We start from the raw sequence: 14,053 nt of genomic DNA, 5'->3' as shown, positions 1-14,053 counted from the left end.
CAGATGTTCTAAAAGCCCTCTAAGTACAACACATAGATAAGTTCACTTTGCCTAAAACTATCACAATTTAATTACCCAGCAGTTCTTATAGTAATATCAAATATATATATAATAGATTTTATACATGGCAGTAGGGAGAGAGACAGTGAACCAGTGCTAGCCAAATATCACTTCCCAAATAAAAAACTGAAATAGAAAGGCACGGACCTAAACTACATAATGAACCACAAGAGCAGGAGTAGTATGTATGATATACTGACTCCATTTATTCTTCTTAGTAATCTCTTCAAAACCTACAGCTTCAACAACCACATGTACACTAATAACTCCTAAATCTCAAGCCCCTGGGAAATCTCTCCTTGACCTCTAGTCTGTAAATACTTCTCCTACTAGGCATATCTGTTTAACATAGCCCACAAGCACCTCAAACTAAACACATTTAAACTTTATTTCAACATTTCCCTCTGAAAAACTGTGCCTTCTCCTGTGTTCCCTACCTTGAACAATGGTGCCACCCATATACCCAAACCTAGGAATCATCGCCACTGTCCAGAAAATTCCACTTCTGCAATAATTATAGTACTTGTTTTCATCTTCATAGACTCACTGCTACTACCTAAATTTAGGCCTTTATTACTTCTTAGATTTCTGAAATTGGCTTCTATCTGATTTCCTACCACAAATCATACTACCTCCACTCCAATTCAGTATCCTCAAGGCTATTTACATGGCCCTGCTTAAAATCCTTCAACAGCTAACCCTGATCTTGAAAATGATTCAACCTACTTACTTGGTACATAAGATCTTTCTTGATTTGACCATTGCCTTGTCTCATATTCCTTCCCTTGGTCTACATGTGATCTCATGTCCATGTACCTATTTGAGAAGTTTTTCTACCTGGCTAACTTTTTCAAAACTCAATTCAAGAATGAATTGAGGAATTACGAAAAGCCTCCCCTAACCCTTCAGTGTACCTTAATATTCCACTTCTGTGTACTCTATAATGTGTTCTTCCATGGTACTTAAGAGGAAGAACTGTGTTTCTCATCTTTAACCCAGCACCTGACTCAGTGCCTCACACAAAGCAGGAGCTCAATATGTCTACTGGATGGATGAAGCAAGTCAACCTATGACAGTGAAATATGAATAATATTCATAAAGTTGTTTGACTTTTGATACCTGAGCAGGCTCCTCAGGGGGAGAAAGTTTAGTTTGCTTATTATTGCTAATCTGTTCCTAGATAATATTTTTAAACAATTTATTTCATCTTTTATTCAGTAAAAGTTGTTAAATTGAAACCTTCAATCTTCAAAAGGCAAATAAATACCTCATTTCAAACACAACTAGCCCTACAATAATTAACATGCTATACAAAGGCTTACATTACTTAATAGGCTAAAAAGGAATCTGGGTTAATTCAACCTAGCAAATACCTGTGGGCCTGCATGCATAGGACACCACCTATGCATCAATAACAAGTAAACAAATCTAGCTGCTACCACCCAATGGCCCCAAATCAACTGAAGTTACATCAGCATTAGTGCAAGTGTGGGGTAACATAATCATTGACTTCCATTCTTAGGAAAATAAATGCAAAAGGCAGAAAGGAAAAGCCTATTACTATTTCAGAAAGGCTGAAACCACAGATCAAAATCATGAAAATGTAGGAAGATTATAAGATCCCGTAACATATCTGCTTGTCATCTCATTTCCCTATATTGATAAGCTATCACCCACCCACTCATTCAGCAAATATTTTTTAAGCATTACTATGTACCAAGTATTGTGCTAAGCACAGGGTCTACATAACTTTTCTGCATCTCACATAAACCTCTCCAGTGGGAACACAGACATTAAGTCAATCAATGCACAAATATAAGCATAATTACAAACTGTATTAGATGACAACAAGGAAAAGAACATAATATAGAACTACAAGGGAGACATACTTTAGATTCTCCTTGTTTGGAAGTGACATTTTAGCTGAGACCTGAGAATGAATAAGTTAGTCAGGCAATGAACATATAGTAACAACAGATCTGTGTTTTAGGAAGATAGTTCTCACAACAGCATGGAAGACAGATTAGAGAGGAGGTCAGTTAAGAGACTATATTGCAACAGTGTAAGTAAGAGATAAGAGTTCAGCCAAACTATTAAAGGTGGAGATGGCAAGGAGGAGCCAAATGTGAAAAACATTCAAAAGCAGGATGGACAGACTTGATCACTGATTAGGTAAAGAGTGTGAGAGAAAAAAGCCAAGATATTTCCTAGGATTCTAATTAGCTTGGTAACTGGGAGGGTAGGCATGTGCATAATTGAGACAGAGAACACATAAAGGAGGAACAAGTTTAAAGGGAAGATATTAAGTTTGGTTTACTGACACTTTCTGTTGCATCCATGATACTGGAGAAATATCCTTGTGGAGAGGTCTGACATACAACTTTGAAAATGGTCTTATAATCAGAATAGCCAGGCTAGAAAATAGGTCTGGGGTCATTTCACATAAGTGGTAAGTGATGCATTGCATGTGGGGAATCACTGTAAGAGTGAAAAAAAGGTAAAAGGACTAAGGAGATTTTGATCCATATTTACAGACCTATTAACAAAAGTCAGTGGCAAGAGAAAAAGTCTCAGAGTTCACAGGAGCATCAGGTCAATAAATATTTATCAGCATCCACCATGTTCAGGTACTAAGCTAGATACTAGGGGTATAAAGAAAAGTCAGGAGCCCTACCCTTAGGATGCTTATAGCCAAAAGGAGACATAGATAATTTTAATATAGTTGTAGATAGAGCAATACAGAAACACACAAGGGAGAAATTCAGCTAAACCTCGGACAGGAAATACTCACTGGAGGACAGAGTGTCTGACCTAAGGCTGTAAGATTAAGTAAAATCATGCAAAACATATTGGTAAGGACAAACCAGCTGAAATCAAAAGAAAGCTCCTAAATTTTTGGAATGCTGAGCAGGATAATGAGTATAGAAAAGAACTGAAGGAAGCCCAGAGGCTAAAGTGATGTAAATTGGAAAGAGTACAGTCATTCTTAGAAAAGTAAGAAACACAGAAAATGGGAAAAGCGGACAAGGGGTTTTTGGTGCAAAGTTTACAGAAGGTTTTGGGAGATAAGCTGCAGAAGAGACTGAGGGAAGCTGTCAAGCTGAATGAGGATTTGGGAAGAGAGATGGGTAGAGAATTTGTATGAAGTTTGCTGAGCTTTATGCAACTGTACTTTCGTATCTCCTGAGAAGATTTCTATAAAATAGTGAAGAGGTTCACTTTTTTACAAAGATTTTTGGGCTTGCCTATTTCTTTTGGGTACAATACCAGGCTGAGACTGGCCCAAGGCGACCCAGTCAGTTATAACTGCCCATGAAAATCTTGGAAAGGTAACATGTAAACATTAATGGTCATAGAGGTCAAGCATGATGAAAGCGAGATGCTATGAGATTTAGCATATAGTGGTCACTGATGCCCTTCAAGTGAACTTTCAATAGAAAAGTAGGGGTAGGAAAAACATGCAGAGGCTCACAAGTGAATGGTACATGGTTCATATTATTCATTCATTCAAAAAATACTTTACTGAATGTCTGTATGTACCAGGAACTATCCTAGGTCCTGGGGAATCAATGGTGATCAAGACACAATCTCCAAAATGCTTACAGTCTGTGGAGAAGGAAAGAAAGGAAACAGACAATTACATTATAGTGAAATTGGTGGTAAAACAAGAGTAGTTGACAGCACATGGAAGTTTCACAGTGAAAGGAAGATGGAATAGTTGGCAGTAACTAGACTGACGGTAGTATGAAGGGAAGTTCACTTTTTGGCTAAAAGGAACTTGAGCATGTTTGTAGGCTGAGGGGGTGACGCTTATGGAAAGGGAGACAGAAGACAGCGAGCAAGACAGAGAGGACGGTTGCTGGAGGAAGGTCCAGGCAAGGAGACTGGCAAGGGTACACGTGTTAGATTCAGAAGAGAAGAACCCTTCTTCCTCCAAAGAACCCAAGAAGGAACAGAAGACAAAAAGGAACTGTGATGCAGGAGAGTGTAAGGAAATACCTCTAACTTTTTGCCATGATACAGGCAAGGCTGCCTCCTATCAAGGAAGTAAAAGTAGGGTTGGAAACTTATTTAAGGACAGAGCAAAAGTTTTCAAGTAGCAGTGTGAGAAGTGGGTAAATCAAATAATCAATCCCAATTCCTAAGATCACACAAGTGGTACAAGAGGCAATTAACAACTATATGCTTGCTTTGTTTAGATCTGGGAGTGGAATACGAAGTGAAATTAATTTCACAGAGTTCAGTGGGCACAAATTAAACATACGTAATGCTTGAAAAGAATTATTTTAAAAAATCACTAAATGTAAACCCATTCAGTGTGTAACTGATTATGGACTACTTATCAGGGTATAGAGTCAATAGGGCACTCCCATGAGTTTGAATCTCACCATTACTTAGTAGCGATGGCAAACACTAGGAGGCTCGCACAAAGAAAGCAGACAATGGAAGTCATCAATAATAGAAATGAAGAGGAAATCACAGGTAGAGAAGCAACACAGATTAGAAGATGATGTAATGGAAAAGGAAGATCAAAAGAAAAGTTATATTGTAGACTCAAGATAAGCTGAAGATAAATGATGTCATGTTCCTGCCTTCCTTCCTCCCTTCATCATTCTCTCAGCATATTATATGCCAGACACATTCAAGGCATTGGTTCTTGCTTGTAAACCCAGAACATGTTCATGTACCCAAAGTCTAATGTTCACAACAAAAAATAAAACCAAAAGCTGCTCTGAGTTTTGTTACTCAAAACTATACATCGTTCTGTAAGACATTAATCACAAAGAAGCAAAATTGTATCAAAAAGTTCAATTCTTGAACAATTAGCAAAAGATACACAGATTAAAGACCCATAGAATTATATGTTTTAACTTCATAAACTGCTGTGTATTTTGGCTTTATCACAGATTTACATCTGACTTGTAATTAAACGGTTGGGTTAATGCCAATAAAAAGGCAACAAACATCAAATGGCAAAGCAAGATAACCAGAAACTAAGTGCTAAAAGGTATTTCAGCAGCAAACTGATGGCAATTTTAGCCATCACTAAAACAGTAATAATACATATTTATTGAGCTGTTGCTTGAACCAGGCATTGTGCTAAGCATGTTACATAAATATACCACTAAACTTTTATAAATTCCCACAACAAACCTATTTAGAAGGTAATTTTTAATATTTTTGTTTTACAGACAAGAAAAATTGGAGCTTAGAAAGATTAAGTAACTTGCCCAAATTACACAGCTAATAAATAAGGTGCCAGGACTTGAAAAGGGTCTTAAAAATCCATGATTTAACCACTGTATGGTTCTGTTCCCCCAAAAGAATGGAAATGGTGTGAGGCACATGATGGACATTGAAGGAATCAATGAGAGAATATAAAACAGCTACTGCAGGGTAAACCCAAATGTGGAAAATATAAGTAGAAAAGCAGAAGCAATATTTAAGGATTCACTAAATCACCAACTCAAACTGTGCAGCATAATTGTGGGTGTCTGGAAGATAGCACCAACTGAGAATGGCCTAATATGCTGCTGGAGGAAATGTATTGGCCCTTTCTGAGTGAAAACCTCAGGCTGTCTATGAATCTGCAAAACAAAAGATGGAAACAGCACAAGGCAGTTTAGAAATGGTAAATGCTCAGCGCAATACTCTTCCCCACATTTTCTCAGTATGCCTAGGATTGGCGGTGCTGCACTGACCTAACAGTCAAGCTCACAGGTTACCTTTAATTCTATCAGCTTTAAGATGGAAGAAAACCATGTGTACTGTAAAGATTATTACATCCTAGGACTATCCAGATCTCTCTTTTAAAAGACCCACCAAAGATTCCTTTTATTGAGGCTAGGACCATGTTTTATGGCCTCTACACTCTACACTATGATCACCAGCGACAGGACCACAGAGAGCACCGGATCTAAGAGCAGCCAAACTATGAAGAGCAACCTATGAAGAGGCCTGTAATGGGAGATCTGCCCATCAGGGAACATACCTAACTGAATTAATCAGATGTTCTCTTACAGGAGTGAAACTCAAGCTACATGGAGAGGGAAGAAGCTGAAAGAGAAATCTGACAGCATAAGTAATGAGGCAGTTACAACCTTATTGAGAAGATATAAAATGAAGTAATTAATTGAAAAAAAAAAGTACAGCAGAGTCGGTGGGTTAGCAGCAGAGAAGCGATACTTCTGTTGCTAGCAATACCTCGTCACTATAGCTGCATTCCTTTTATTCTAGTTTCTGTAACACCTAGTCAAAATCTATATGGTGAAACCAGTTTGTACAACTACTTCTAGATTCCCAAAAGGCCTGGCCAGTGCTATCTCCCTTATTTCCCCACATAAAGGCTTCTAATTAACCTCACCTTATTCACTACAGATGAAATAAAACTCTGCACATGAAATATCAAAAAATGTAGCACCCGTATTTTTACCTATGGGTGCACAACATGCACTCACACACCTTAATCAGATGACATGGTAAATTGGGTGGTGGCTGGCAATCCAAGAATTGTGGGGTTTATTTCCATTTTGTAACATCTGTGGTTTGAAAATGTGTTACTTAGCTCTAGTGAACTGTTTTAGAAAGAAGGCCTTCAAAGAAGTATCTTAAACCTTAAAAACTAACAATTCCTACCACTGCAACTGTGCACTTAGAGATTAAAAAGAGACACAGAGAAATTAAGGAAGCAAAACCATCTCTTTAAAAGTTTCCTCCTCTTATATGTGTATAAATCTGTTTGTGCCCAAGTTTCACAGTACGTAAGTGACTTTGTTCTCTTAAAATCACAAGAAACAACAGCTGACTACTCAAGATGGCCAGGCAGAGTAAGGATGAACTGGAAAATTATGAAAATGTTTTGAGGTAAGTTTAACGAGTATGTAAATATTGAAAATTACTCATAAATATCAGTGTATTCTTGTTGATCTTTATGATAGTACCATTATTTTATCTCCTCAAATCCTGCCCATTCAAAGGAAAATAGAATGAAGTTCCAAGTCTCAAGCATCTACAGATGCCCAGCACATTGGATTTCAAAAAACTCAATAAATATTAATAAATCAAAAGGCATGAAAATTGACATGACCACTCTCCTACAGAAGCTATGTAAACTGATCCTAACAAGCTGTTTATCAAAAATTCAAGGAAGCTACAAAAAATCCTTTCCCTAAAAGTTAATTTTTTTATACAATTCACACAATGTTCCTAGTGCTTCACTGTTTTTTCCTAAGAGTATTCCTTGTTTTTTCTTATCAACCAAAATAAAAGCTACCCATCAAAACTAGTGTACACCTTGGAGTCCAAGTCTACCAAAGCCCCAATCTACCCAAGAAGAGTCTCAGCTCTTTAAAAAATTATTTTGCACGACTTACAAAATCTGACTAAAAACTCAGTTTCATTTCTGAGCTCATTTATTTTCAGGATAATTCCATAGATAGAAGAGGTTAAAAACCACTATTCAAAACCTGAGTTGTTATAAGGGGGTTCATTTTGGTGTATAATTTCTCCTCTGAACATAACATCAATAATACTGTAAGTTTGGAGTGTTACCAGATTATATACAGCAGGACACCCAGATAGGTCATTATTGCTCAAGCACTCAAAATGGGTGTGGGTTTTTTTGTTCTTTTTGGTTTGGCTATTTTTTTAACCACTTCAGTCTACTGCTTGAACATTACAATGCTTTGTATGCTAGGAATATGCTCTAAATACTTGACACAAGTATTTGAGTATCAGAAACATTAAGAAGCCACACAACCCAGGTGCAGGTGTTGAAACCCCAGTATTTGATGTGAAGTTCAGGAAATGGGAGATTCATCCAAACCTTGGGACAATGTTTCTCTGGTATTGCATATTATACCAGTCCCTACACTAAATTTCTAAGATCATCTTATTCTTAAATAAGCAAGATCAAGAACAATCAGGTGTGTGGATAATCCCTCTCAGCAGGTAATTTAACAGTACTTGGGACTCAGCTGAAATATGGAATACTGCCACAAGTGACTACCATTGGCAAGACTTTTCAAAGTGCCATTTCTTATTTCTTCATAACATGGCACCAAATACCTGACTTAGCCCAAATTGTGCTCTCCTGAAGAATCCACTCTTTCTATAATTAAATGCTTTCTTTCAATTTGTACTGTGTATCACTTTTGTTTTATAGAAATATTTCAGCTATGATACTCAATTAGTACTTGCCTCATATCAATATTTTGCACATGACCAAAAATAAAATATGTGTGTAATAGGACAGATACTAATGAGAATTTTAAGCCAGATGGTTATTCTGGGAGTAACCACAAAAACAAAGCCTAACTTAAAATGAATGGGCTTAAAACCACCCAAAACCTTTTTCAAGATAAATAAAAAATTTGTAAGAATGATAAACTATTAATATCTGATTAGAAGAGTTAGTAGCAAATACAGTTTTCTTCATTGTCCCAATTAAAAACTAAAGCAGTAGTTAAATTCTGATGTAGCAATAAAGTTCTCTCTTCTAATGCACACATTTCCATCTAACTTAGATTTAAGAAGAAAAAAAAATCCACATTTGGGTATACTATGAAAATAATTTATAGTAATCATATCAGATATTTATTGTTAACACGCCAGGGACTAACTAGTCTAAGTGTTTTACATGAACTCTTCATTTTATCCTCAGAACAACCTTATGAGGTAAGAAGTGCTACCCCCATTTTATAAGTGAGATAATTAGGGTACAGAATGTTTAAAAACTTGCACAAGGTCACACAGGAAATAATTTGTGGATCCAAAAATTTCATCAACTCATCTAGCTCCACATAATTACACTAAGCTGTCAATAAGGTAATGCAATGAATATGCTTTGCAAATGGTAAAACAAGCAGGTGTAAGGTACACTGATTAAGGGCACATGCTTTGTAGTCAGATGGAGAGTCAACTGTCAATTCTGTAATTTACTAGCTATGTGAACTTGAGTAAATCACTGAAGTTCTCTAATTCCAATTTTCTGTTCTATGAAATAGGGATAATTAAGTTAACAGTTCTTACTTCATCGGGGTACTGGTGGACTAGGGGAATTAGGCATGCAAAGGATAAGCAGAGTGCTTGGCACACAGTAAACACTCCATGAATGTTCACTGTCATTAGCTAATACTAAGAATTTTATTACCATAACCTCTGATCTTAGTACTGGTGGCATTTTCTAAAGTAAGTGAAATCTATCCATATTGTGAAAATAAAAGTTTATGAAAGACCCAAAGTCTATAAGTATATGACAGCACAATTTTGACATGGAAAAGGCTATTTACTTTAATATCATTATCAAACATTTATTTAAAGTGCCTGGGTATACATGAAAACATGCTAGGCACTAAACAAAATTAATCAAGACATAAGTCCCTAACTTCAAAAATACACAAGCAAATTAATTTTACAAAGTGGGCACAAACAGCAAACCCTCCAACTTGGGTTATTTTCCCAACCAGTTGCACCTACGTATGGTCTTCATTAAGTACTCCTCTGTTTGTGGTGTGGTAGTGGTGAATCTATGTACAGGAAGAAGTAATGAGTAATCAAACATGATAAACTGGATATAGAGCAATAAAGAGTCAGGAAGAAATGAGCTTACTTTCCACTCTTTAGGCTTCTCAAAAAATGTTTTAGCTATCTTGGTACTAATGATCTCTTGTTAATAAACCAGTAGAGAATAAAGAAAAGATAAGACCTGGAAGCTCAGAAATCAGAGGAAAGGGTTGCAGAAACAAATTAAAAAAGAAAGGAGGAATGAATTTGGAAAGTTAGAAAAGCCAAAATAATTGTAGGTAAGTTTAAGTGAAATATGTTTTATTCCACAGTCTGTCATGTGCTTAATGCCTTGGAAACCAAACAACAAATAGCCATTTTTAAGAATGTGGATCCTTAACTCCTTTTTAATCATGAGGTTTCTGTTAGTTCCTGAAGTCCGAGAAGAGGGCAAGAATACCAAAGAGTACAGAAGGATTTTTGTCTAACACCACAGCCAAAGCATGCTGCACATATCTTAAGAACTCATCTTCAGATAAACTACAAGAGCCATGGTTAAATAATAATCCTAGTAATCTATGGAGTCCATTAGAAAATAACTACAACTTCTAAATAAGAATCTAAAATACTTCCATAGGCCACTACAGGAAACCTGGAACCTAATTTTTAAAGTTTTAGAAGCATTTCTATCTTAATTTCAGTGGCCATACTATTTGAAGAGGTCTTTTGCAACATCAGAGCAGGAAATGCTATCCACTTGTGCATCTCTATCTCCACACCTACTTGCATAACACCTAATGGGAAACTACTCTTTCTATACCCACAGCCTCAAGCTACAGCAAAACTGCAAAATTCCCTGCTACTGCATCCACAGGTCTCTAAAGCAAACTGAATAGACCAGCCTTTTGACCATTAAGCAATATAACAAATACATATTCCTAAAAATGTGAAGGTACTTTCAAACAATACAAGCCATCCATGTCAACTGAAAACTAGCCCATACATACAATAGGCTAAAAATTAAGGGCGGGTTATTTATATATTCTTCAGTACGTGTATTATTCAAGCATGTTTTCTTCTTGAAGTAGGGAGGAAGAGTGTAAAAAACATGAACCAAAAAAATGGCTATTGTACATACATGGACTATCTCCATGTTGTAATGAACAAACCTGCCCAATGTCAGCCATACCTCATTCAGCTCTCAATTGCACTATCCAAATGTATGAAGTTGAAGCACAAGCCATACCTTTCACTGTTTTTCCTCTCCCACCACACTTAGGAGTGGAAGGTGTCTTCAGGAAGGAAGATGAGTTGAATTCTATTAAAAAAACTCTTAACCGATCAAATAGCAAAGGTGGATATAATCTGTGCCAGATAGGGCTTAATATAAAATAAAGTTTCTGATGGTTCTTTTTCCTATTTAACTACTCCTCCCTAAAATAAATTAAAAGTGCTATATTTACTTATACAGCCTACATGCAGAAAAGCTTCTGGTACAAATTTTTTAGGCCTCTTCTCAAGAACCTCAAGTCTAAACCTCTGAGATGACACAGCTCAAGTCAAAATAAAACCAAAAGGTAAGGATGAAGACCAGAAAGGAATAGGAAGAACAAAAAAATCTCCACTTTTTATTTTTCATTCTACCTTTCTAAACTGGTCCCAGTTAGCCTCTAACTCCTATGTCTCCCATGACCTATTATTAATTTGGCTACTATAATACAATTATTCTAATCTCTCTAGGCACTTTTAATTTAAACAAAGTTCTGACACAGTGAATTTTTTTTTTCTCTATGAACCAGATAAAATATTTTGACAGTCCCTAAAATCAGTTCCTCCTTCTAAATTTCTGCTCTGTGGCCCAAGAGTTATGATGGAGGAGATAAACTATAAAAAGCCCTGTGAAAACAGGTAAGAATAAGGGAATTTCAAAAATTGGGCTCCCCTCAACCAACATCAGGCTATTTCACTTTCTCCCCTACAGTATTTAACAAGTAAAGCAGAGGAAAGGGATGACATACAGATAAGAGGTTGCAGCAAAGATTTGCCCCAAGCTTTTTAAGAATTCTCATTATCTTTTCACTGGTTATAGGCACTTAAGTCTGGGAAATATCTTTGGAAGATGTCTTGTGTGTAGGAAAGCATAAAAGATAACACCTTGGAAAAGTCAAACATACAGTTTAATAATGTGCAACTAATGAAGATGGTTTATAAATGAAATACCACCTAAACATTTAGTTCCCTAAATATATTATGCTATTAATCATTAAAGTTAGACCTATAAGTACAAGTTTTCCATATGTGGAAAAGCATATCTGTTTTTTAAATTACTTTAAAAAGAAATTACTCTAATTCTTAAAAATACAACTATCAGGATATAATTCAAGTGTACCTGCTCATAGTCACTGAATAAATTTAAATTTGATAATAAAACATTTAAGTTTCAACCAATGCACCTTTTGTTGAAACATTCAGCTGAAATAACTTTGAGTCTGGTTTATTTCCATCACATATAGTACATTTTTCCAACAAGAGCATGTACATTCAATATAGAACATTTCCAGCAACAGTTACAGTCTTTCTAGTTTCCTTTCACAGTATATTTTAGTGCAAAGCACTGGGAGGGGTAAATGTTTTTCTAGCTATAGAGGCATTTATTATGACCTTGTGGATCTTAAATCCTTTAAAAATTTTATACAAAAAGTATATAGATGGACAGGGTCCCTCTTAAGTACAGGTGTAGACCTATATAAAAGCATGGTATATTCTCTGCTGTACCTTTTAAAATTATAATTTGACAAAAATTACTAAAAAATAAAATATTCCCCAAAAAGTACAAAATATTGATACACAAAAACCTGCCCAATATTTCATAAAGATAGGTGTACTTCTGTTTTTCCTAAGGTCTTGATTGCAAAAATGGACAGAAATTCGTTATTTTTCAAATTTTACAGTAGAAATCAAATATCTAAAGTGGTCATTTAAGATTTTTACTTGGGAGGAAAAAAAGCAGGGTTTACACCCCCATCTTCCTTTTTTAGCAGTATTTAAAGAAATAAACTAGTATCACAAGAAGTGGTTGTGCATGGATTGTCTGCATCCATAAACTACAAGTAAGCTATTTACTACCTTCATATTAACATTAGTAAATGTGTGGTACTTAAAAAAAATAGAAACTGAAAAATTAAGTTGCATCTATCATTAAAGTGCTTTGTATAAAATTTAAGGAAAAATAAGGGAATGTTTAATATTCATAAAAATCTCAAGATGTTTACAAATAAAAAATGTAATGATCCATAGATGAAAATGAATTGAAACTTCCCTATAGTAATACACATTTTAGAATGAAACTTTCAAACATTTACATTTAAGTGCTGGAGAACAAGTCTGAAATAAACAGATGTAATAATAATTACAAATATTTAGAAGGCTAAGTACTTTTAGCATATTGATACTAATTTGTCTTTTGGTCCTAACACACACTCTCCAGGAAATCATATATCTATACAGATGAAAATTTTGCCAAATAAGGTTGAACAAAACTAAAATCGCTAAGATATAGTCTTTGTGAATTAAAAATCACCAGTGGTGACATTTTCTTCAGATTGTTGATCACTTTAATCAACAAATTGTTTGGAATACAAAATTTGCAATATTTTTGTAGAAACTGTAGACCAAGTGCACAAGGTCAAGGGTGGTTAGCTGATGGACTGTGATGACAATATTTAATGTCACAGCTACTTGAAAGTGCTGGAAGAGGCAATGCCTAGAAACAAGTGGTTAGATGGTTATTATTTTAGTCAGAAACAGCAGTTACAGTCAATATTTATGAAAATGTTTCTTTTTTTTCTCATAGTACCATTTGAAGATGTTTAGTGGTTCTAACACCAATTTAAAGTCTTTCCACAAAAATGAACTCCAAACCTTTTCGTACATCACTTGAAGTTATCTGAGGAGAAATGGGAATAAATGAACACTTTTGAGTTTACCAATAAAACCTTCTTCTTAAAATTATACAATAGTAAATGAACTTCTAAAGGATGGTTTCACCTCAAGCTCTCCAAACAAGTAAAAAAGAATGTGTGATAATCAAACCACAACATTTAAACTACTCAGCAAACTAAATATACTGCTTTAGAACCTGAATCCAAAACTAACAGTAATTAAATATATTAAATGTTTTAATACAGGGGACATAGGTACTAAAGGTAAACTTAAAAAATATAGAGACTTGCAAAATCAAGTATAGGAGTCTACTCCTTATTTTATACTGCATTTTAAAAATCTAGATTTATTCCAAAACCTTCTTAAAAAGTAGTATTTTTTTCTTCTTCCCAACAGGGGTTTTACTTTTCTTGCATCACACAACCACCAAAAAATAATAATAAAAATCCCTAATGTTAACCATGTTGAAATGATCATGAAAAGTTTACTTCAACAAAAAGACAAAAATAAGACAATCTGGGACCTAAATAATCACTTTTTCCATAGA

General features: G+C 35.2%; 1 protein-coding gene across 4 annotated transcripts in view; it reads right to left on the bottom strand.

Moving 5' to 3' along the window:
* ZNF800 (zinc finger protein 800) overlaps nt 1-14,053 on the bottom strand; it is a 51,553-nt gene that overhangs the window by 18,605 nt on the left and 18,895 nt on the right. The window contains exon 6 of one of the 4 annotated variants that reach the window (XM_037023448.2): nt 9,326-13,510. The exons of the other annotated variants lie outside the window; for them this stretch is intronic. Coding sequence (XP_036879343.1) covers nt 13,510 — 1 coding nt within the window. The 3' untranslated portion in view covers nt 9,326-13,509. Of the gene's footprint in view, nt 1-9,325; nt 13,511-14,053 lie in introns of those variants that run through there. 4 annotated transcript variants of the gene reach the window in all.

This window comes from Manis javanica, chromosome 6 (genome assembly GCF_040802235.1).
Source record: "Manis javanica isolate MJ-LG chromosome 6, MJ_LKY, whole genome shotgun sequence".
Classification (NCBI taxonomy): Eukaryota; Metazoa; Chordata; class Mammalia; order Pholidota; family Manidae; genus Manis; species Manis javanica.
This window is presented reverse-complemented; position numbering and strand designations above follow the sequence as displayed.